This window comes from Protomyctophum bolini (assembly GCF_963924005.1).
Source record: "Protomyctophum bolini genome assembly, chromosome: 12".
NCBI classification, from domain to species: Eukaryota; Metazoa; Chordata; class Actinopteri; order Myctophiformes; family Myctophidae; genus Protomyctophum; species Protomyctophum bolini.
Genome location: NC_137873.1, coordinates 4,438,451 through 4,460,662, shown reverse-complemented (window position 1 = coordinate 4,460,662; position 22,212 = coordinate 4,438,451). Strand labels below are relative to the sequence as shown.

The window sequence follows — 22,212 nt, the reverse complement described above, 5'->3', positions numbered from 1 at the left end:
GTGATGGAGAGCAACTGGGTGTAGAACTTTCAATTCTCAGAGATCTTCTCCTTTGCTTTGGCTGTCAGTTCTCACCTGATGTCGTGTGGGAGTCCTGACTGCTCTTGAAACATTGAGATTCAACATATTTGTGGTTTGTCAAAACGTACAACCCATTTCTATGCCAATATGATTGCAAGTAAAATAGCAACAGGTTAACAACCCAACTTGGGCAGAGCCTGCAAGAGTGTAGGTTTTCAGCACTGGACAGCGCCAGATGCAGCCACAATGAGAAGTACCTTTATCAGACCGTCAACTACATTAATTGACTATAATATTCAACATAAGCCGTTTTGCAATGGAACACCCCAACCATTAGTGATCCACTTGTCATCTGCGATTGAGGAAGCTCTCCCTCTCAAGTTTTCTCTGATATCTGGTGTTAACTGGACATATTTTTCTATATATTATCGTTTGACTTTAATGTCTTGATGAATTGAATACACGGGACCATAATGGAAATAAGTCCTCAGAGATTTTTGTGTTATCCTTTTAGCACCATTTGTATAATCATATTGCAAACTGTAAAGTATTCAATGAATGAATGAATCAATGAATCAATCATCTTCCCAATCTTTTTCAGCTATGGAGAGAGGGTCAGGAAGTCCCCCCCCGATAATGTCTACGTCACAATGCGTGTTGTGAGCTTGTGGACCGGCTATTTTCAGCAGAAGCTTACCCCACAATAACTGAAAACAGAAAATAAACTTGCAGAGAGCCCTGAGGTACTCCACTCAACCATACTTTAAGCGCTGACATGCTTGAGGCGGCTAAACCAGAGCTAAACAGATTTGTGCAATGGCCACATAATGCTAGCACCGGGGTACAGCGACCCAGGATGAGTGTGCTGACAGTGCTGAGAGGAGTCGGCTGACTTTCAGTTTCGAGCTTAACATTTTCATAACTCATTTCAAAATAGCACTTCTGCTGAAACAAACGGTAATGCTCCTTGAGTGACTGACCACAAGAATGTGGAAGTGTGCCCTCTGGGGCACACATATCCTTTTCATGAGTTTAAAGTCTGATATGTGTCTCCTTTATTCTTGACAAATGTTCTGTCTAAGATAATAGTAACTGTAGTAGCAATAGTAGTTGCAGTAGGCCTATATGCTTTTGTAGTAGTAGAGGTGGTAGAAGTAGAGGTAGTAGTGGTAGTAGTACAAATAATAGGCTAATAGGACACTGGTCTAGTAATACTATACCACGACTACACGCACTAGCATTATCTTGCTCTTATGTTGCACAAGACATCACCCAGTAGAACGGGCATTGCATTGAGAGAAGATATTGCAAAGGAATTCTACAAACTTGGACTTCATTAAAGCATTATGTGACGGAGTGGTCTATACATAACATTATAACATAAGCCACCAATAAGTAATTTGATAAAACACATTGATAGGTGACCCAGGTTAATCTCTCCATTTGGCCTCTGGCCTTTTTATCCTGCTGAGCATGAGTCATGTTTTGGGTAGGTTCTACACACATGTCCTCTCCCCCTTGAAACAAGTGAAACTGCACTGAAGGAAAAAAAACGTCATGTTGTGACGTGACAGGATGTGTCACATTTACTATAAGTTTCACTCTTCCTGGAGATTGTGCTCACATGCTATACACTGCTGGCAATGCGTGGATGATATTGTTTGATGACAGACGTGCACGTATGAGGAACAATGCTAATTATGAGGGGAACTGTTGCAGCTGTTGTGATCTTCATCCAAGTTTTCCAGGGTGTGGCTTCAGATGGTACAGTATACTATTGACCTTTTTATGTGATATGAAAGAGTCTACTGCAGTTGTCAAGATGGTCAGGGCACACATACTGGCATATTAAAATGCAAAGGGTCATTTTTCTGCATTATTTCAAAAGGCTTTGTAGGCTATAAGCTCTCAAGATTGGGTTGATTGATTGACTGATTGAAAACAAGTAAAACTAGCATGTACAATAGTGCAAGTAATGCTAAAAGGAAAAGCCATGATGGCTTGTTGCCATTGTGGTCCTATGTATTCAATTCATGATCAAGACATACAGTATAAGAAACATATCAACATGCAATACAATAGAAATCATCAATACCAGGAGCAATAAAAGGTATACAGCTAGACAATGTGCAATGTTTGTCAATTATAGTTAGAAGTGTGCCTGTTTTTGGAGTGTTTACGGTGTGAATAGGAAGTGGGTCCTTACAGTCTGCTGACCAGCACAATTTGTGACAGGCCTGCAAATCACTATTGTGAAATTAATTGACACATATTTGTGCTTTTTAAAACCTGCTATATGACATACCGTACATTTGTCTGCAAATGTGTCAACACAAAATGTGAATGTTTCAATGAAGAAATCAGTCTAGATTAAACTATTAAGTTAGCACCTCCATGGCCCACTGGGAGGTGTTCTGAGGACCACCAGTTGAGAATGGCTGGTCTACTGCTATTTAGAATGAACGAAAATGTAACACTGTTAAATAATTTCAATTGTATAACTATGAACTATGAACATTATAGTTATAGAGGGCCTTAACCTGAACAAGTTCAAGATGTACAGTATGGGCATGTCTCCCCACTGATTGCTTTATCTACTCTTTCCCCACAGATTCGCCATTTTCACTTGTAAACAAGCTGGGTTTTTGTTTGGTGGGGATTCAGCAGTGGCATGTCACAGAAGTGTGCCATGATGTGCGCTGGACAACCAACAACCGCCTCTTTGTACCTCACATCAGGAAGTGTCTCGGAGTCCAGGGGAAGACTTTGGGCAGTGCAGTGAGCCTTTATGATTGTGATGAAAATAGTGACCTCCAGAAGTGGGAGTGCAAGAATCGAACACTGCTCGCCCTGCAACACCAAGCTCTGTACATAAACCTCACAGGACATGAATCAGGAGTTCTCACCAACGTCGCTGGTCCCAGTAGCCACCTCACAATTCAAGGAGGAAGTGAGGGTGCTTGCTCCAGAACATACAGAGGTATGGTATTACATCTGGATGGATGAACAGGTGTCCATTTCAGGTTGTCCAAAGTCTTTGCTCTGGTCCAATCAGGGTTACAGTTACATTTCTGATAAATAATGCCAAAGAAGAGATTTTCAGCTGCAGATTTTCAGGATATTTAAATGGTTGAAGATAGGGTAACACTAGTGGAACAGCTGATTTGCTAATTATTTATGGGGTTATTTTACAGTCAAAAAAACGAATCTTCCAAAATTGTCTTCTCCAAAAGCACATTTCAAATATTTTCCCATTTAATATCATGTGAGTTATACAATTGTGTGTACTGTACATAATCGCTCTAATACCATTATGTAATGTAACTTATTAAATGCAACACAATTGATCACTTCTATTTCAAATCTGCTCCCATGTGATCCTGAGCGTCAGTTCCCACTAATAAGCAGACATCAACTGTAGTTGCTTTGCAGTGGTACTTTGTATTCAACCTTTGTATTCAACATAAAAACATGTTCATTGCAAATCTTTGAGTGAATCATGATCAGTCAAAAGGATAGCATAATGGAAATCAGACCCCCATTTGAAAATATTTTGTGCCAGTAGGGACCCCGGGAAGAGAAATGTGTGTTTAAAAACGAATCAGAATTATCCAAAAGTGTTCAGCCTGTGAGATTCACCCTGTGAGATTCATAAACACTGGTCCCGCGCGGACCCCACTGAGCCCGAGAACCATGAATGCAAATTAGGCAATTATAGGTAATTAGAGAAAGGAATATCCTTTCTAAATGTTGCTGTAATTAATTGTGTAGGCCTACTCTGTACTGTAGACCTATTCACAGTACAAAAAATAAATGTACGGTATGACAGTATTCATTTGTTGGAAGATACACTTTTGTGCCCTTGATTTGCCAGATAACCAGATCAATATCTTTTATTCTCAACTTTTCTCCCCCTTTTAGAACTTTTCACCATTGAGGGAAATTCCTTTGGAATGCCTTGCATGTTTCCCTTCTTCTACAAAGACAAGTGGTATGGAGACTGCACTGCGTTTGACTCCTCTGCGAAGCGCCTGTGGTGTGCTGTTGAAACTAAATATGACCACGAACTCTGGGGCTACTGCCCATCCACGTGTGAGTATCATTATTGTGCCGAAACTGAATCATTTCTGCAGAAAGACTAAAGTTGCCCATATAGAATATAAATAATAAGGTTATTTGCAGATAAGTAATCCATCTACGTGTGATGCAACATATTGTTAAACAGTTGAACTCTGTCTCTCAGCACGCACACATTACACCGTTCATGATCCAATAATAAGGCATTGAGTAAGGGCTACAGTTCAGAATAATTATTGTATACAATAAGCTTTTTTTACTTCTCTAAAGCCTTAATATGGAGCAATATTAGATGCTTGTGTTGATTTGTTCTATTCCTGTACTGGTGTTTCTCAGCCACAGATCATTGGAAGAAGCACCCTGTAACTGGAGTGTCCTACCAGGTCAACAGGCAATCAGCTCTGAGTTGGTTTCAGGCTCAAACCAGCTGCAGGCAGCAGGGAGCCTCCCTTCTCAGTATCACAGACCCCCATGAGCAGGCATATGTCACAGGTATAGTGCCACCCGGTGGTGAATGTGAAATACACCGCATCGCAGATGGTCTGAATTATTGTTAATATCACATAACTGACAATTTGCCATGGTAGCCATATGTTATATCTTGCTTATACCATGGCTAACTGTTGGTGTCTAGAGAATTAATGTAACTCCATAAATTACCTATAGGTTTTAATAATTATACCCCCCCCCCCCCCCCCCCCCCTCTCTCTCTCACATGCACACACGCACAGCATTGTTAGGTTCAGAGAATTATATTCTCTGGACTGGACTGAACCTGAACCCAGACCATGGCTGGGGATGGGCAGATGGGAAGCCATTCCGCTATCTACAGTGGGATTCTGGTAAGTGTTCCTTCCTGTATGCCACAACAATGATTGAATTAATTCCCAGTCAATCTCCGAATAGAGATTATATTTTACAATATATTTTATGAAGGTACTGTACATCTTTAACTCCAGAAATAAATGGAAGGTTTTGTCTTGCTTCAGAGAATCCACTTCCTACTCCCGGACACGCCTGTGCAGTGATAGACTCTAGAGCGCAGTCCAACTGGAAAAGTGCTGTCTGCAGCAAGAAGCTAGGTTACATCTGTCAAAAAGGAGGATCCGTTCCCCGGCCTACTGAAGGTACAGGAGAAACAAATACACAATTCTATGCTGCTTTGCTGTAATGGCATCTACTGTAGATATGAAACATGTGTTGTATTTATTATAATTCATTTGCTCATTTATTTTTGCTTAATTGTATTACTACCGGTACTTTATTATCAGTTGAGACAGGTCACTGTTCAAGCCCTTGGACTCCCTACAACGGTCAATGCTTCCATCTTCAGCGTGAAAAGAACACCTGGTCCGATGCTAAGACTGAGTGCCGCAAAGAAGGAGGAGACCTGGCCAGTGTCCATAACATAGAGGACCACAGCTTCGTCATCTCTCAACTTGGATACGGTACATGAAGATCTCAGGCACCAACAAGCATTGAGCGTCTATTTTCTATAGACGCTCTGTGTGTGTGTGTGTGTGTGTGTGTGTGTGTGTGTGTGTGTGTGTGTGTGTGTGTGTGTGTGTGTGTGTGTGTGTGTGTGTGTGTGTGTGTGTGTGTGTGTGTGTGTGTGTGTGTGTGTGTGTGTGTGTGTGTGTGCGTGCGTGCGTGCGTGCGTGCGTGCGTGCGTGTGTGTGGTGTGTGTTTGTTTACACAAATTCAGGAAGCCTGATTCTTCCCATTTTTCAGTTGAAAATCTGTTATAGTACACTCTGCAATGTAAATGAGTGTTTACATTGCACTTTCTCCACGGGTGCAGCTAGCAGTGACGAGCTGTGGATCGGTCTGAACGACAGGAAGACTGAGAGACTATTTGACTGGACCGACCACTCCACTGTCACATACACCAGCTGGGAGTTTGGGGAGCCCAGCACCTCTGGTGACACAGAGGACTGTGTTCTAATGCGGGGAGAGGTAGTGTTGAGCATACATTTACACATCATATACATTTTTAAAACATGGCATCATTCTCTAGGCCTAACTTTTTCCACTTGCACAAAATATATCTCAATCTCCCCTATGGGTGAACTTTCCTGGAGGAAGAGCTCTAACCATAAAATATCTCATAATCTAATAGGCAGATTGCATGCAAGATGAACCTATAGCGCCACCCAGGCGACACCCCTTTAGGAGCTGCTAGTGGGGGATCCTTTTGTCATCAAAGTCAGAGTGGTTCTAAAACTTTTTCATGTCAAGGACCCCCAAATGATTATTCATTTGTCTGGGGTACCCATCTGAATATATATTGTGCCAGGGATTCCTATACAAAATGTGTTTCAGAAATATTCCAAATTTGTAAAATAAATGTTCAAGATTTGAAAATAGCAAATAACCATATAGTATGTATTATATTATTATTTTGATGCTATATGAACAGATTTAGCTGGGCACTCCAGGAGCTCCTTGAATAACCCCTGGGGGTCCCCGTCACCAGTAGCCCTGGTATACAGGAGCTCCTTCAATAACCCCTGGGGGTCCCTGGGGCTCCCGACACCAGAAGCCCTGGTATAATGAGCTCACTGCGTTGAGTTATTCTCTATGGATGAGAAAATAAAATAATGAAAACAGCTTGAGATATTTTTGCTGTACTGTATCGTCTCTACAACCTTTATCACCTTCGTACCGTGCAGAAGGGGAACTGGGCAGACCGCTCATGTGAGGAGAAACATGGGTTTATCTGTCGTAAACCAAGTGCTACCAAACCCACCCCAGATGAAGTGGAGCTGGATATAGGCTGCAAGCCTGTGAGTGAAGTTCTAATAACCACACAAACATATTATACACATTATTACACAACTATATTATAATACAGTATGTGCTTGCATTACAGGGTTGGAAAAGACATGGTTCCTACTGCTACTTGGTGGGTTCTGTGACAAAGACGTTTGATGAAGCCAAAGCCCAATGCAATAATTCAGGCTCATACTTGGTGGATGTTTCAAATGGGTGAGAATGTTTTTTCTTTTCACTTTAATGTGCGATCGGATCAACCTCAGGAATGCACGGGTCTTTACATGTGATTTACAAGGTGAGGAAAGATGATTGAGTGAAAGCCAAACATCCTGTCGATTTTTCTGCATGTTTCTAGGGTGGATAATGCATTCCTTATCAGCTTGGTGGGGATGAGACCAGAGAAGTATTTCTGGCTGGGTCTCTCAAACCAGAGAAATATTGATAGTTTTGAGTGGAGCAACAAAGCAACTGTGAGATTTACTCACTGGAATGCACTGATGCCAGGTACTGTATGGAGAAAGAATATTTCCATTTAACTTTTAATTTTATTCCAAAATGCTGCAAATTTGAAAATGAAATAAACGAATGAACTATTTTTACTCAACTGCTGAAATACCATATGCAGTACTACGCACTAATTGCCTAAATAAAATTAAATCAAATCAATAACTACATACATTAATTGTATTTATTTTAGGCCACCAGCAGGGTTGTGTTGCCATTCTGACTGGGATTTTTTCCGGGCTCTGGGACGTCCTGCCCTGCACTAATAAAGAGAAGTACATCTGCAAACATCTGGCAGAAGGGGCGGTCATAACCCCGCCCCCACCAACTCAGGCCTTACCCAGCTGCACTCTGGGTTGGAAACTTGTGCGCAGCAGACCCTTCTGCTACAAGGTATAACTACTGACCCTTCTGCTACAAGGTTTAACTGACCCTTCTGCTACAAGGTATCACTGACCCTTCTGCTACAAGGTATCACTGACCCTTCTGCTACAAGGTATCACTGACCCTTCTGCTACAAGGTATCACTGACCCTTCTGCTACAAGGTATCACTGACCCTTCTGCTACAAGGTATCACTGACCCTTCTGCTACAAGGTATCACTGACCCTTCTGCTACAAGGTATCACTGACCCTTCTGCTACAAGGTATCACTGACCCTTCTGCTACAAGGTATCACTGACCCTTCTGCTACAAGGTATAACTACTGACCCTTCTGCTACAAGGTATCACTGACCCTTCTGCTACAAGGTATCACTGACCCTTCTGCTACAAGGTATCACTGACCCTTCTGCTACAAGGTATCACTGACCCTTCTGCTACAAGGTATCACTGACCCTTCTGCTACAAGGTATCACTGCAAGAAGTATCGTGCCGTGTCTCTTTTTTTCCCCAGTGTTGAAAATATTTCAGCTCTCGGCATGCAAATAAAACTGCCACACATGAACGTGCAAGCGCAGAACAACATGCTGAGAGCCTCATCATCACACTGCGGATGTGTCCAAAAACACGCCGCTCCCATTGTAAACATATACGCTGCACTCAGGGAAAAATTTATTGCACGTTCAAACGTCTTGGTGAACACACACTGCAAATTTGCCCAGGCTTCCTCAAAAAATACATACTGTTCTATGTAGACCCGCCTTGTTAAATGATTACGGTATAATAATAATTCAAACAATACTAATAAATAACAGTGGCTTCCCTGTGTCATCGAAACAAGTTACTAGGTGTGCAATTTGTGAAAGGAGTGCCACCAATGTGGTGCTAATGTGAGTTTAGCAGCACACACACACTTCCCACTTTCCCACTGCAGATCCAGAGCTTAGCACTGGATCCTGACAGTGCTTTCCTTTGCCTCACTCTAAGTCTAAACGGTTAAATAAAGATTTAAGAAGAAAATAGACAGGTGCTCAGGAGGTACAAGAAGGTTGCCAGCTTGATCCCAGCTCCCCAGAATATGACATAATGAGCTGAGTCAGCCTGAGTGAGCCGCCATATGAATATGCAAACGGATTAACTCACACTTTGTTTTGTGTCCCAGTTCTTTACAGGACCGCGTTCTGGTGAGAAGACCTGGAATGAAGCCATAGACTACTGCAGGGCCATCGGAGGAGATCTTCTCAGCCTCCACAGTAGTACAGACATAGCAGTGAGGTAAGATCTGGAACTCAAAATTATGTTGTATTTCAGATGATCAGTGTGGAAAAAGCTCACTGCTTAAATATATTTCTATTGAAGTGAAGGTATAGTTGACAACTTGTTATTTATTTGTCTTTTTTTAATCACCACAGCCACGGGAAAGCCTGGATTGGCCTCAATGCTCCTGACCAAACAACTGGTTATGTTTGGACTGATGAATCCCCGGTGAGTTGTATGTAAATTCCATATCTCACGTTGGAGATATAGTTCCAGAGCTGTTTTTCGGCAGAGGTCTCCATTGAAGTCTCGAGTCACAGTCATATAGTCATCTTGATCATGAATCATTATTGATTCATTGAATCATTCATAATTGGCACCCTCTCTTTAGGCGTCCCTGAACACATTGCTGTAGTTCTCGAGGGGTTTACAGGGGGTCCCCAGCTAAAGTAGTTAATATAGCATCACAATCAGCTTAACCCATTCTGAACGGGAACCCATTTTGGTGTTATAGCATCATGTTATGCTTTAGCTATTGAAAAATAGCAGATCTACAAGCTCATAGCGCGCCACCGAGTGGCGCGCTACGAGCTTGTAGGTCTGCTATTTTTTGAAAAATCGAAGAACGACTGACATTTTTTAGAATCTGATCTCGGGTCAGAATGGGTTCATCAGACCAGTGTGTGTCCAGTGGAAACCTCGTATGAATCTGATCTCAGGTCAAAATGGGTTAAGGCGGTTTCAGGTGGTCCCCAGCTAAATGATGGAGAGTTGGTGACCAAATGTCTTTTTATTGTTAACATCTGTATTACTTCATTTACAAGAAGTCTACACAAAATTTGAGAATGTAGAAGAATTCTTATTTTGATAAACGTTTGCCAAAAGCATGGAATTGTAGACAAAATATTATCCAACGACAACAAAATATTCTTTCGTTTTTGGTCTGAGAGGCTAAAATCTCATAAAATGGTGGTCCGTGGCTCAAATGCCAAATAAATAGTGGGCCTTGAAATGAAAAGGGTTGAAAACCCCTGATTTATATGTCGGCTATTTAAAAATAGCAGATGTACAGGCTCACTTTATCTGCTATTTCTAAAATGTTCCTTTCACTTTGGGTATACCATTCATGTTTGGGTACCATTCATTTGACTTAAGTCACTTAATTCAGGAAAAGTCAAATCTAATTCAAGTCTTATAATTCTGACATTGACATCGACTGATCGACATTTTGACTCAAGTCTGAGTTGCGACTATAAGTAGGTGAGTCGGTCGGGGGAACCAAGCATACCGTAGCTCAAGTGAGACCTTAAAGGACCTATAACATAAAATTCAACTTTTTCAATTTATTTTGTGTTTTTGGGGCTCCCATGTGTGTTTTCTATCCCCACAAATAACCAATTTTGAACAATCGGGCCTTCATGTCATATGGGTGTTTTAATGGAAATTGCTCTCAGAAACAGCTCGACTGATTTTGGCCTCATCGTGATGTCATCAATGTCACCCTACTTTGTATAATTTCTCCTTTTCTTCAGTCTTCAGTTGCAAATTTGCATTTCCACTTTGTTTACAATGTCCACCATTGTTGATTTTCCAAGCTGGCATGGAATGGAAACAAGCCTGGTTTTATCTAGCATGAGTATTATAATGACTCAAATATTAAATAATCTGCATATCAGCACTCCCACCACCTCAGGACATTGTGGTACTGCAGCTAAAACTGCTTTCAAAGTCCAAAAAGAAATGACAAGGACTGGTTATATCAGTGGTGATTGAGGCTCAAACCATTAGAAATAACTTTGAGGGACATAGACAATAAGATTATTAAATATTAAAAGCAGTTTTAAAATGCATGTTATTTGCGCTTTAACAAACCATCTAACTGTGACGTTTGTTTTTCATCACAGGTCAATTTCTTACATTGGGAGAGTGGCGAGCCCAACAATCTAAATAATATGGAATCTTGTGTTGAATTCAAAATGACTGAATGGGGTGCAGAAGGGTCTTGGAATGATGTGCACTGTGAGAGCTACAATGACTGGCTGTGCCAGATACGTCTAGGTAAGTGTGTGTGTGTGTGTGTGTGTGTGTGTGTGTGTGTGTGTGTGTGTGTGTGTGTGTGTGTGTGTGTGTGTGTGTGTGTGTGTGTGTGTGTGTGTGTGTGTGTGTGTGTGTGTGTGTGTGTGTGTGTGTGTGTGTGTGTGTGTGTGTGTGTGTGTGTGTGTGTGTGTGTGTGTGTGTGTGTGTGTGGAGCCAAACACTACCACTAAAGCAGAGACCAGGGTTTAATTCATGGCAGGCTTTAGCTTAGACAGAGCTTTTTTTCTTTTTATTGTGTGGAGGTTGGCAGTGATAGGCATTGGCAACACAGTACACACAGTGAAGAATTTACTACATTAGGAGAGAATGAAAAATAGTACAAGTTGTTCTAAACTTAATGTGAATGCAAGTTATTTTTGTCCTTGTGGACCATTGATTGTTATCGCCTCTTGTCTGTAATCCTCACAGGAGTCACTCCAAAGCCACCCCCCCCTGACCCTGCCAAAGGTACGTCGTCCATTACAGATGTAGATGATAATACTAAGTATATGAGGTGACAGTACTTCATTAGATCCCTTGGTGTGGTTGTTATGTGCAATTATTCCCTTTGTATTTTGGGTTTCTTCCTGGAGGCTGAAACATCACAATATCATCCCCTCCCCCTTTATCATACAACAACAGCTGTGGGTGCGGCTTAGGTTCAGGCCACCCACCAGGCAAACCAGGCATACTTGATGAACTGGTCGGCGTGTCCACATAAAAATATATTTATATTTTAACAAATTCTGTACACTTTTCTGAAAAAATACTTCCTCCTTATATAATAATAATAATAATAATACCTGATGATGTTTTACGGTGGGAAAAAAATCACGGCACTCCATCTTTAAGTCAGCATCTTATTTTTCCAACCCTTTGCAGAATACAATTTAACTGCGGACAACTGGCTTGTGTGGCGAGGCAATCAATATTACATTAATTGGAACTCGATGCCTATGGAGGATGCCCGTCATTACTGTCAACAGAAACATAGTGACTTGGTCATCATCAACAGTGAAGCTGAAAATGTCTTTCTGTGGAAACAGGTAAAAATTTGGCACTGGCACCAACACGTTTATTCAAATCAAATCAATCTCTGCACTCTACCATGCAGTTCTAAAGGTGTGTGTGTGTGTGTGTGTGTGTGTGTGTGTGTGTGTGTGTGTGTGTGTGTGTGTGTGTGTGTGTGCGTGTGCGTGCGCGTGCGTGCGTGTGTCTATGTTTGCTTATGTACAGACAGCTAGAAGTCATGGTCAATTTTATATAGGAATGACAGCGGATCTTGACGGTTCATATGAGTAAGTATGTTATGTAATGTGTTACAGTATATTATTGATACAATGCTGTCTCTAACGCTGCAACAGTGATCCAAACAAGACTGCAGCGTTGAGTGTTAATATTACATAGACTAACCTACAGGCGTGATGGTGTTGTTCTCTAAGGTGGCTGGATGGATCTCCAGCAGTGTTCACGAGGTGGGGTGAGAATCAACCGGATTTTCTTAACAGTGATGAGAACTGTGTTGTCATGAACCACTATAACGGTGAGGACATTCAGAATGCCCCCCTTTGAGGGCATACCTGCATTATTATACACATACCACATGAACCATACTGTATAGCATCCCTATATGCTGGACAGACATGTCACATTAACACTGCAAACACTGAGTGACAATAGCAGCATAGATTGACTATTTTCTGAAAAGAGATATGGTATACCGTACTGCCATCTAAAGTTTGCACGAGTGGCTTGTTTTGAACAAAATGCCTCAACTTTTCTCCATACTCCATCCTTATTGGCGAATTTTCGAACATTGCTGACGCACAATAACCTATACCTGACCTGGCGGGAGACCTGTGCTCCGACTCTCTCTATAATGTGTTTGCTGTTTGCTTCAATGTATTCACAGGGTTCTGGAATGATTACAATTGTGGTGTTGAGCACCGTTCCATTTGCAAACGCAGCGCCTCACCCCCTGTCAACACAACTGTAGCCCCCACTGTGGCTCCTAAAGGTGGCTGCCCATCAGAGTGGACCAAATTTGGCTCAAAGGTCAGAGGTCATTGTTAACATTCGGACTTGTTGAAGGGTTGTATCAGAATGTAAAGTAACGTGTATGTGCACTCCACCAATTTTAAACATGCAACCAGTGTGTGTAATGTTTTGTTCTTTAGATGTGGAAATCTCTATATGTGCTCCTTAGAATGTAAAGACAAGACACATATATGGGCTGTATTTTGCGTGTCTTAAGTACCAGGTCTTATTCCCTAACTTGAGTAAACTAAAGACCTGGAGGCGTGATCAATGTTCATTGCACACTCAGAATAGCCAAATGGTATTGATCACGCCTCCAGGTCTTTAGTTTACTCAAGTTAGGGAATAAGACCTGGTACTTAAGACACGCAAAATACAGCCCTCAATGGATATTTCAGTGGTATCCGATCTCTTTGGGAATACTGTCTCTATGGGTTTGCCCATTCTCTCAAAAGTTTAAAGTTAACATATGTACTCTAACATTTGATACCCATAGTGTTACCAAATTGTTCAAAATCGTAAGGAAACATGGACTGATGCAAGGAAACTGTGTCAGGACAAGGGTGGAAATTTAGTCTCCATTATGTCAAGGTCTGAGCAAGGTATGTCCTATTTCCTTTTCTTAGAAACATGTATGCGCAAAAATACAATCTAAATATAGCACTCATTAACATATTGCAGACATGTTGCACAATAAAATCAAATGTTTTCAAAATCATTCAGAGATTATACGATTTGGATTTTTTTGTCTGCAGGAAAAGCACCCATTTTAAAAGAGGTATCTGTATGTGTTGATGTTTGTTTAGAATAATAGCATTCTAAACAAAGACTTTAGTAGGCTACCATGACACTTAGCGGAGGTCCGGTGGTCCATACAGTATAACTGTGCATCCATAACGGCACAGTGATGAATTTCCCTTTGTTTAATGTTTGTCGTGCAATGAGTACCTGCAACACTTTTTTATTTTCCTTTTTATACATTAATGTGTAATACGTGTTTTAAAGATGCTATAAGCAATAATATGTCAAAATTGTAATGACTTTTTTTTTTTTTAGACAGCCAGCAATGGGTAAACGCTCCCAAAACTAATTTAGTCTCTGTGACACATCTAGGGGTCACAATCTGCATTCAAAGATTTTCCTAGAAGCTTTGTCATTGGTCGATTTGCCTGTGTGCTTCCTGATTGGTTAGTCATTGCGACCAGGTTTTTTCCGACCAATGACAAAGCTTCTAGGAACATCTTTGAATGCAGATTGCGGACCCTAGATGTGTCACAGAGACTCATTTTTTTGGGAGCGTTCTACCCATTGCTGGATGTCTGAATACCAAAAAAAATAAAAATAAAATAAAGGTCAATACAAATTTGACATATTATTGCTTATAGCAGCTTTAAGTGTTTTAATATTGATATGAAGCTTCTCCAAAGAACCTTTGGAAAAGGACTTCAGGTTGTTTGTGTATTTACCCACAGTATAAAACATGTCAAAAAATAGGAATTAAAAAAATCCAAAAAGGTAGCACATCCAAAAATTAAACAAGCGGGGGACAAGGTACTCACATTTCCATTTCTTTATTGGCACACACCAAAAAGGAACGCTAACGCGTTTCGGCTATGCAGCCTTCATCAGAGCATGTATAAAACATGTATTTGAGACTCTCTATAATAAGACTTGTATGCATTTTTCAGCCTTTCTGGTCATCCAAATGGCAACAGCAGCGGCTCCAGACCTTTGGATTGGTTTGAATAGTCTAAGAGGTGATGAATTTTACTGGACTGATGGGCGACCAAGGAAATATTCAAATAGGGGCACACTTGTAAGTAGAGTATTGAGATCTATTAACAACTTGAACCCTATTCTATGAATGTCATACGCAGAAATATAGAAAATCATATACAGATTAAATTCAAGATAAAGAAGGGGAGGAAGTATTGACCCATGGGGGATCCTGGTCAACAAAGTATATAGGGTTCATGCTGTTAAGAAATGTAATTGAGTGCAACTATGCTTACTACAAATATTAAGCTTTCTTAATGCTGTTGCTTATTTAGGAATTTCTCTGACATTCAAATTTTTCATTCCAGTCATCCCAACAACAAATATATCATTTTCTTCGTAGATGGAGTGAGGTAACTATGTTCTAACATTGTTATGTAATGAATTATTCTCATGACCAAGAGTAGTGTAATTCAATACAGTATATTTAAACATAATTATAAATCTCACAAACTCCTAAATCATACGGACATACCGTAAAGCTCCATTATGTTTGACGATGAACCGTGTAATGTACAATGGCTGTTTGAACTGTATATTTTCGCATTAATCCCATTTCCTCAATGTCTTGTCCAGCAGGATCAGTGTGCTGTTTTGAACAGCAATGTTGACATGGGCTTTGGGACATGGCTACTAAAGTCCTGCAATGACACCAATGGATATATCTGCATGAGAAATGTTGGTGAGCTACATTTCTGACCCAATCTTTTCTTCACCTTGCACGACCAATGAAACCAATGTTTCATACTTGCTATAAATATTCAGAAGTATTTATCTGAAATAATTAATATTCTGCTCAAGTCTATCTCACATTGAGGCAGTGCCTCTATTTTGTTCACCAAAAACAAAAGTGTTGCATCATTTTTGGGTGGTTCTGTATTACCTTGGTTCTATACATACGTGTACTTTGTTCTGTTATTGAATGGAGCATTCCAGCACATAAACAAGCATTACTGTATTGTACAGTATGGTTCTTCGATAAACCAAACATCTGTGCATTCTATTGTATTCTGTTAATCTGCACTTTAATCTGAATGACTTTAACTCCTAGAGATGAATGATTCTATGCATCTAAGAAATAAGAAAGTAATAGCGATTTTACTTTTATTTTATTCTCCACAGACCAACGTTTCCAAGTTGTCGCAGAACCAATGACTCCGAACTACTATGTCCAACTGGGCAATGACTCTATCAAAGTTCTGACTCAGAATCTGACCTGGGATCAGGCTAAGACGCTTTGTGAGGCTGACGGTGCACAACTGGCTAGTGTTCGTAATGACTTGTCACAAGCCTACGTGGAACTGCAAGCTCTGAATCTCAACACACCTTTATGGATTGGTCTCAATACAAATCATGTAAGTACATGGTTTATACAAGCTGAATATAACCCAACTGAATGACTTTAATAGTCTTAAAGTAATTTAGTGTTACACACTGAATAGTTGTTCCATTGCAAAGTTTTGCAGTCATTTTGATCATTTGCGTGTATTCATACAGTATGTGCAGTATTTGTCTAATTTGAGGTCTATCATGTTGCTGTTATATTGGGGTAATTAATTATAACTATGTATGGATATATGTGTGCGTGCGTGCATGTGTGTATGTATGTGAATGTGTATGCACAGTATGCATGTTTAGATCCTTTTTTAATGAACCATCCCTGCTTTCAGACTGGAGGTTACTACAGGTTCATTGATGGTTGGCACTTGATCAAAACCTACTGGGCACGAAACGAGCCAAGCAGAGGCCAGCCCTGTGTGTATGTGGACGTGGATGGAAAATGGAAGACTGCTCTGTGCAATCAAACCATGAATAGTGTCTGTATGAAGACCACAGGTATGACTAGTATTATTTATACACAATAATAAAAGAGTCATGCCCTTTAAAGCACCAGCATATAGCGATAGAATGGCACAGTATAGTAAATAATATAACAGCATAATAGTCTTTCCCCATAGCAAGTGCACTCTGGTTCATGTGTAATATTATAATACAACGTTATTCCGGTTTAATTTGTAAATTGTCTTCGTCTTACGCAAATCAGAGTTGCCATTCCGAACAATGAATTGTGTAACTTGAATGTGTTCATCATAATGGCTCACACCCACAGAAGTGCCCCCACCGACTGAGTCAGGGCTGTACCCCGGTAGTTGCCCTGACCACACCACCAGAATCCGGGAGCAGGTTTACTTCATGACTCCAGATTCAGATGAGACTTTTGCCTGGGTGCCATTTAGGGATCATTGCTACCTTTTCATGACGGATGAAAGTGATTGGGCAGATGCAGCATCAAGCTGTGTAAGATTAGGTAAGACCACCTCCCCTCTCTCTCTCACACGCACGCACGCACGCACGCACGCACGCACGCACGCACGCACGCACGCACGCACGCACGCACGCACACACACACACACACACACACACACACACACACACACACACACACACACACACACACACACACTATGCATCTGTATATAAATGTGTATTTCTCTGGCAAAAAGTGGTTCATACGACAGTTTGAGGATCCAATCGAGTTAGGAGGTTTAGTCAGAAGCGATTTTTTTTATACTTTTCATTCGTTAAATATTTGTAACATTTTTGTGAAGTGGGGCGCTCTTATCATCATACATCATTGCATTCCGGCCAATCACAATTTGCAACCTCACCTTCAATGTTTGTGTTTACACAAACACTCAAAGCTGGCCATTCATTGTCAATGACATTCAATGTTTGTGTTAACACAATGTTACAAACCCTCAAAGCTGGACATAGGAGAGGCTAGCGCCCCTCAAACAGTATTGAACCAATGAAAAGCATTAAAAGGCACTTCAGAAAAAACCTTTTAACTCCATTAGACCCTCAAACGGTCTGCTAAAGCAGCTAACTCCACCATCTCTCTCCCACTCATGCAAGTATATAAAGTCACTATACCAACTTTGATGAGGCAGTATTGATTAAATATATAAGGTTTTCTTAATTTCCTGAAAAGATTATATAATATTTTTAATTTCCTGTAAAATGAACATTTAAGAGTTAGGTGGTTTCTTCTCAACAGCAGAGATATATGTAATATATTAACAACTGTCATTTTGTGTCATAAAGGTGGGGTTCTAGCCAGCATTGGAGATCCAGCTGAGCAGATATTTATTAAAAGCAAGGTGGAAAAGCTTAAAGACAGCCACAGTGCTTTCTGGATAGGCCTGTACAAAACTCACAAAGGTACGGTTGCAGTTCTATTGCCAAGACAATGAGTTATAACGAGTTCCTGATTAGGTCAAATTCCATTTCGGTTAATTTATTTAGGCCTTTGGGTAGGCTCTTTTTCTATGTTCTATTGGTCATAACGGATTAATGGATGTATATGCTGTGTGACATGGTTTGTTTTGTGTTTGCTAGACTGACAGTCATCCAGTAGGGAAGGGTATAGTCTATCCAAAATCAGGAATGTGTCACGCCAACACAAAATAAAATAAAGTAAATTGCACAATAGCATTGATACCGATATTTATAATAATATCTATTTACTTACATATATTGACTCAGCTTGTGCTTAGATTTGTGCATTTTCAGCTCATTTCTTTTTTCAGACATTGTGGTAGAGGAAACCAATATTCATGGTTGTTTTGTTGAAAAACAATGATAAAAGGAGAAAACTTCTTTCTATGTAGGGACGTGGTTGTGGCTGGACAAGACACCCATAGACTACGTGAACTGGGCTCGATTTGAACCCGACGATGACACGTATGGAACAGTTCATTCTGACGACGGCACGTGGAGGACTGGACACCGCTGGCATACCAGGGCCTATATCTGCGAAACGCCCAAAGGTGAGACCAACATTCCACATTTAAGCCCGAGTTATACTTGGTTGCTTGAGGTTGCCACATTGAAAATAGCCGATCTACAAGATCACTACACGATACACATTGAAGCGTGAAGATTTGCGAGCTAGATCCATTTTTGGCATGCAGCGAAGTTATGTACCGTATGCAAACTAAGTATGAATCGGGATATACTTTGCTGGGGCAAAGACGTTGTGATTAAATTCCTTATCAATGATGATTATTTTCCATTCTCCTCTGCCAGAGATCACAAAACAGTTGCCAACAGCTGGTAAGATTAATTCATTAATCATAATATATGTACTATTTCTCTCTTTAAAAAATAATAATATATATATACTGCATTTCTGAACATTAGTTGAGACTGATTATTTTGTTCCTTTGAATGTGCAGCTGCTCATAAACAAGAGGGAACTCACCAACGCCATCGTGTCCACTCAGCTTTGGTAGTGGTGCTGGTATTAACGGTGCTCTCAGTCCTAGCGGTCACCGCTTTCCTCCTCTATAAGAAGTCTGGCCGTCCATTGCCTACCTTTGACAATCCACTCTACTTCAACCGTGACAACGTGATAGACACCAGCCAGCTGGTAGGAAATGCAGAGGTTGAGAACCCAGAGCCTATTATAACTTTGTGATTAGCAAACAAGTCGTGGTGTACAGCTAATCGCTCGTGGATTGTGGAAGTAATTCAACTGTGGCAGGTGACATTTTACTCAGGGAAAAGGACATTTCACCATGTTTGATGCTTTATTGACATAATTGTATACTTATATTAACTGAATATTTTTGTATGCTGTTACATAGATGCATTGTTTTTAAAAACAATTAATTTGTAAAGATGTTTGACACTGGTTAATGAAGAATGAACCTTGTACTTTAACATTCACTGAGCAATATTATATAAAACCAGCATGTACATAAATGTTAATGATCGTCTTGTTAACTCATAAACTTCGGAATCGGAATGTCTCAGAAACGTATTAAAGCGAATTCAAGTAAATCTAGGCCTACTAGTACATACATACAGTACACGGGGATGCAGGCATCCAAAGATGTTGAGAGTGTAATATCCTTAATTGTAATAAATATCACAATAGATATACAACAGACTTGGCATATATTGTTTTATATTACTTCATTTGACATAATCCCATTCCATTTATTCATTCAATATTTATTTATTTTGTAAATACAAAGCTTATGAAATCAGCCAGTATACCATGTCTTCCCAATGCAATCTTACAGAAGCAGTACTGCACCTGCGTCATGGGGGTTGACTGGCCACAGGCTGACTAAATAAGCTATTTAAGCCTGATAACTGATTTAAGCGGTTGTTTCACCCCGCAGTCCCGCTCCTGGCTCCAACATCTTTACTTTCCACTCCAAATTCTATCATCTGTAACTCTTTGCTTTTTGGATAAGATACATGCGAAAATTGTTTTTTTTCCACTGCTCTTGGAGAGCTCGACCCATACATGTCAGGGATAATAGGAACCAATCGCCCCCCCACCTCAGAAAATGGCTGGAAGTACCTCCACCCCAAAATGTTCACATCTGCCTCATTGTGGCACTTCAACAGCCCACTCAATGTTTTGACCAATAGTGTTGCTCTTATATTCTCACTCTCCAATCGTCCCCGGACAGTTTTCTCCAAAACATAATTTTTCCTAGTACTCCTTTTTGACCCAAACTCACATCGATTATCTCTGGGGTCATGTGAACAAGATGTATAAAAGTTAGACTATTCAAATTCCATTCCAAGTTATGACTGTCTTCCAGTAGGCAACCCGGCCTGACGGGAGACCTGTGCTCCTCTGTGGAGCACACATTTCTAGTTGAAAATATTTCAAACCTCGGTGGCCAGATAAAAAACACCAGACATGAACGCGCAGTGCAGAATAGACGACCCAGCACCTCATCATGTTGCAGCCTTTTCCAGCACAGTGCAATTATCTGGCGCTCAAAACAATTTAAAACACCGGGGATTAAATGCCATGGCCTTACTGTAGTTATACAAAGAATAAGCTGACTTCAGGTTGTATTGAGTAATCAGCACACCCTGTTACGCAGTTATTTTTGAAGAACTGACTTTCTCCCACTGCCTTATCCTTCACATATGTCTCTGCCAAAACCAACGAACTAAAGAGGTAGTGAAACAAGAAGATATACTCTAGAAATTAAAGCTGTGATTGTCAGTTAACACACAGGATATGACTGTCGTCTTTCATGGCTATATCCAGAATGGACAAGACAGAATCTCTGTGCGCAGTAACCTGATTAAAAACACCACATGTTCAGACTACAGAATTTCATCCTTGCTATGTAAGGTTATTCTATTCAGTAAAGTATAATTGTAATCCGTTCTGGTATTTCATTGTTTTACGGGCAAGGTCCCACTCCGAACATTCGGCAAAAATAGACAATACAATCTACAAGCTGTGAGCTATAGACTATTTTGCCAAAAAGATTTGTTGTGAAGGGGAAAAAAAGGAGTGGTACATAGCAACAACTACCCCCAAAGAGGTTCCATGCTTGAAAGGTAATGTTACAAAAAGGGGTTCCTGGTCTAAATGGGTTAAGATACAATTTACTATTTTACAATTTAGGCATTTAGCAGACGCTCTTAATCCAGAGTGATTTACAATAAGCAAGAACAAAAAGCATGGAAATACATCATATACATAAAAAGTAGTTCATGAAACATGCGTAAGCTAAGAACATAACAGTGGAATATATCGAATGAAACTATATGAATAAACTATACATAATATAATATACTATACTAACAATAAAAACAACCCTGAATGAAAATGACTGAGAATCTCAGAATTAAGTTTACAAGTTTGGAAGTAAGGCTGTGAATGTCTGTAGTAAAAAAGGAGAACAACCAACATCCGTCTAGTACTGTTTGCTGACGGATAGGGGTTTCGGTATTCTGTAAGAGTGTTCCAGTAGATCCTATGTGCATACACATAATTCCATGTATGTGCATGAGTAATGAGAGCTTTGAGCATGAGTAATGAGAGCTTTATCACTAAGGATATGATATTGCTCATCTGAAGGTTTTTGCTTCAGAATGCTAACAACAGCAATACAATATACAATATAATACTGGATAGGACACACATTGCTCAGCAAATCGTTGTGGAGAGGTGCAGCAAAATGTTTGGGTAATTAATTTAAGCTAGAATAGATCATGGCCATGATTAAACATAATATCAGTAGCCACTTGTGTAGGCTCAGGTTGCATATCAACTTTTGAGTTATGGAGAAATGAGTGTTCCTTGTTTCCCAGAAGAAAGAACATTTGTGATTGAATTATGCAACACTTGTGACGACATAATGTGACGTGAATTTGTCACCGCTATTAAGGTTCCCTCTTTTGACCCCGACCTGCTCACGTCCTCTGCTGCCAATGCTTGGGCGATGCCGTTTCATGACAGACCTATGAGAACAATGTTAAT

General features: G+C 40.3%; 1 protein-coding gene across 1 annotated transcript; it reads left to right on the top strand.

The window, feature by feature from the left end:
* Positions 1 to 1,649: 1,649 nt before the first annotated feature.
* Positions 1,650 to 19,701, top strand: LOC308325866 (macrophage mannose receptor 1-like). The gene is made up of 31 exons (XM_080778593.1): positions 1,650 to 1,785; positions 2,633 to 3,001; positions 3,943 to 4,113; positions 4,435 to 4,590; positions 4,830 to 4,940; positions 5,088 to 5,225; positions 5,370 to 5,546; positions 5,900 to 6,054; positions 6,771 to 6,884; positions 6,971 to 7,086; positions 7,229 to 7,377; positions 7,571 to 7,770; positions 8,920 to 9,032; positions 9,170 to 9,242; positions 10,919 to 11,072; positions 11,520 to 11,558; positions 11,973 to 12,136; positions 12,327 to 12,388; positions 12,533 to 12,633; positions 13,003 to 13,145; positions 13,624 to 13,729; positions 14,816 to 14,943; positions 15,212 to 15,256; positions 15,480 to 15,585; positions 16,026 to 16,258; positions 16,574 to 16,739; positions 17,014 to 17,211; positions 18,009 to 18,125; positions 18,575 to 18,733; positions 18,993 to 19,019; positions 19,142 to 19,701. Exons 1-31 carry the CDS (start codon positions 1,713 to 1,715, stop codon positions 19,381 to 19,383), a joined length of 4,305 nt encoding a protein of 1,434 aa, XP_080634719.1. The 5' UTR covers positions 1,650 to 1,712; the 3' UTR covers positions 19,384 to 19,701.
* Positions 19,702 to 22,212: the final 2,511 nt, after the last annotated feature.

Bases quoted from the DNA above. Each gene is read 5' to 3' on its own strand.
- LOC308325866 (XM_080778593.1), top strand. From the start codon at position 1,713: ATGCTAATTATGAGGGGAACTGTTGCAGCTGTTGTGATCTTCATCCAA. The intron at 7,378-7,570 runs GTACTGTATGGA...TATTTATTTTAG, and splicing joins CTGGAATGCACTGATGCCAG to GCCACCAGCAGGGTTGTGTT. The intron at 9,243-10,918 runs GTGAGTTGTATG...TTTTCATCACAG, and splicing joins TTTGGACTGATGAATCCCCG to GTCAATTTCTTACATTGGGA.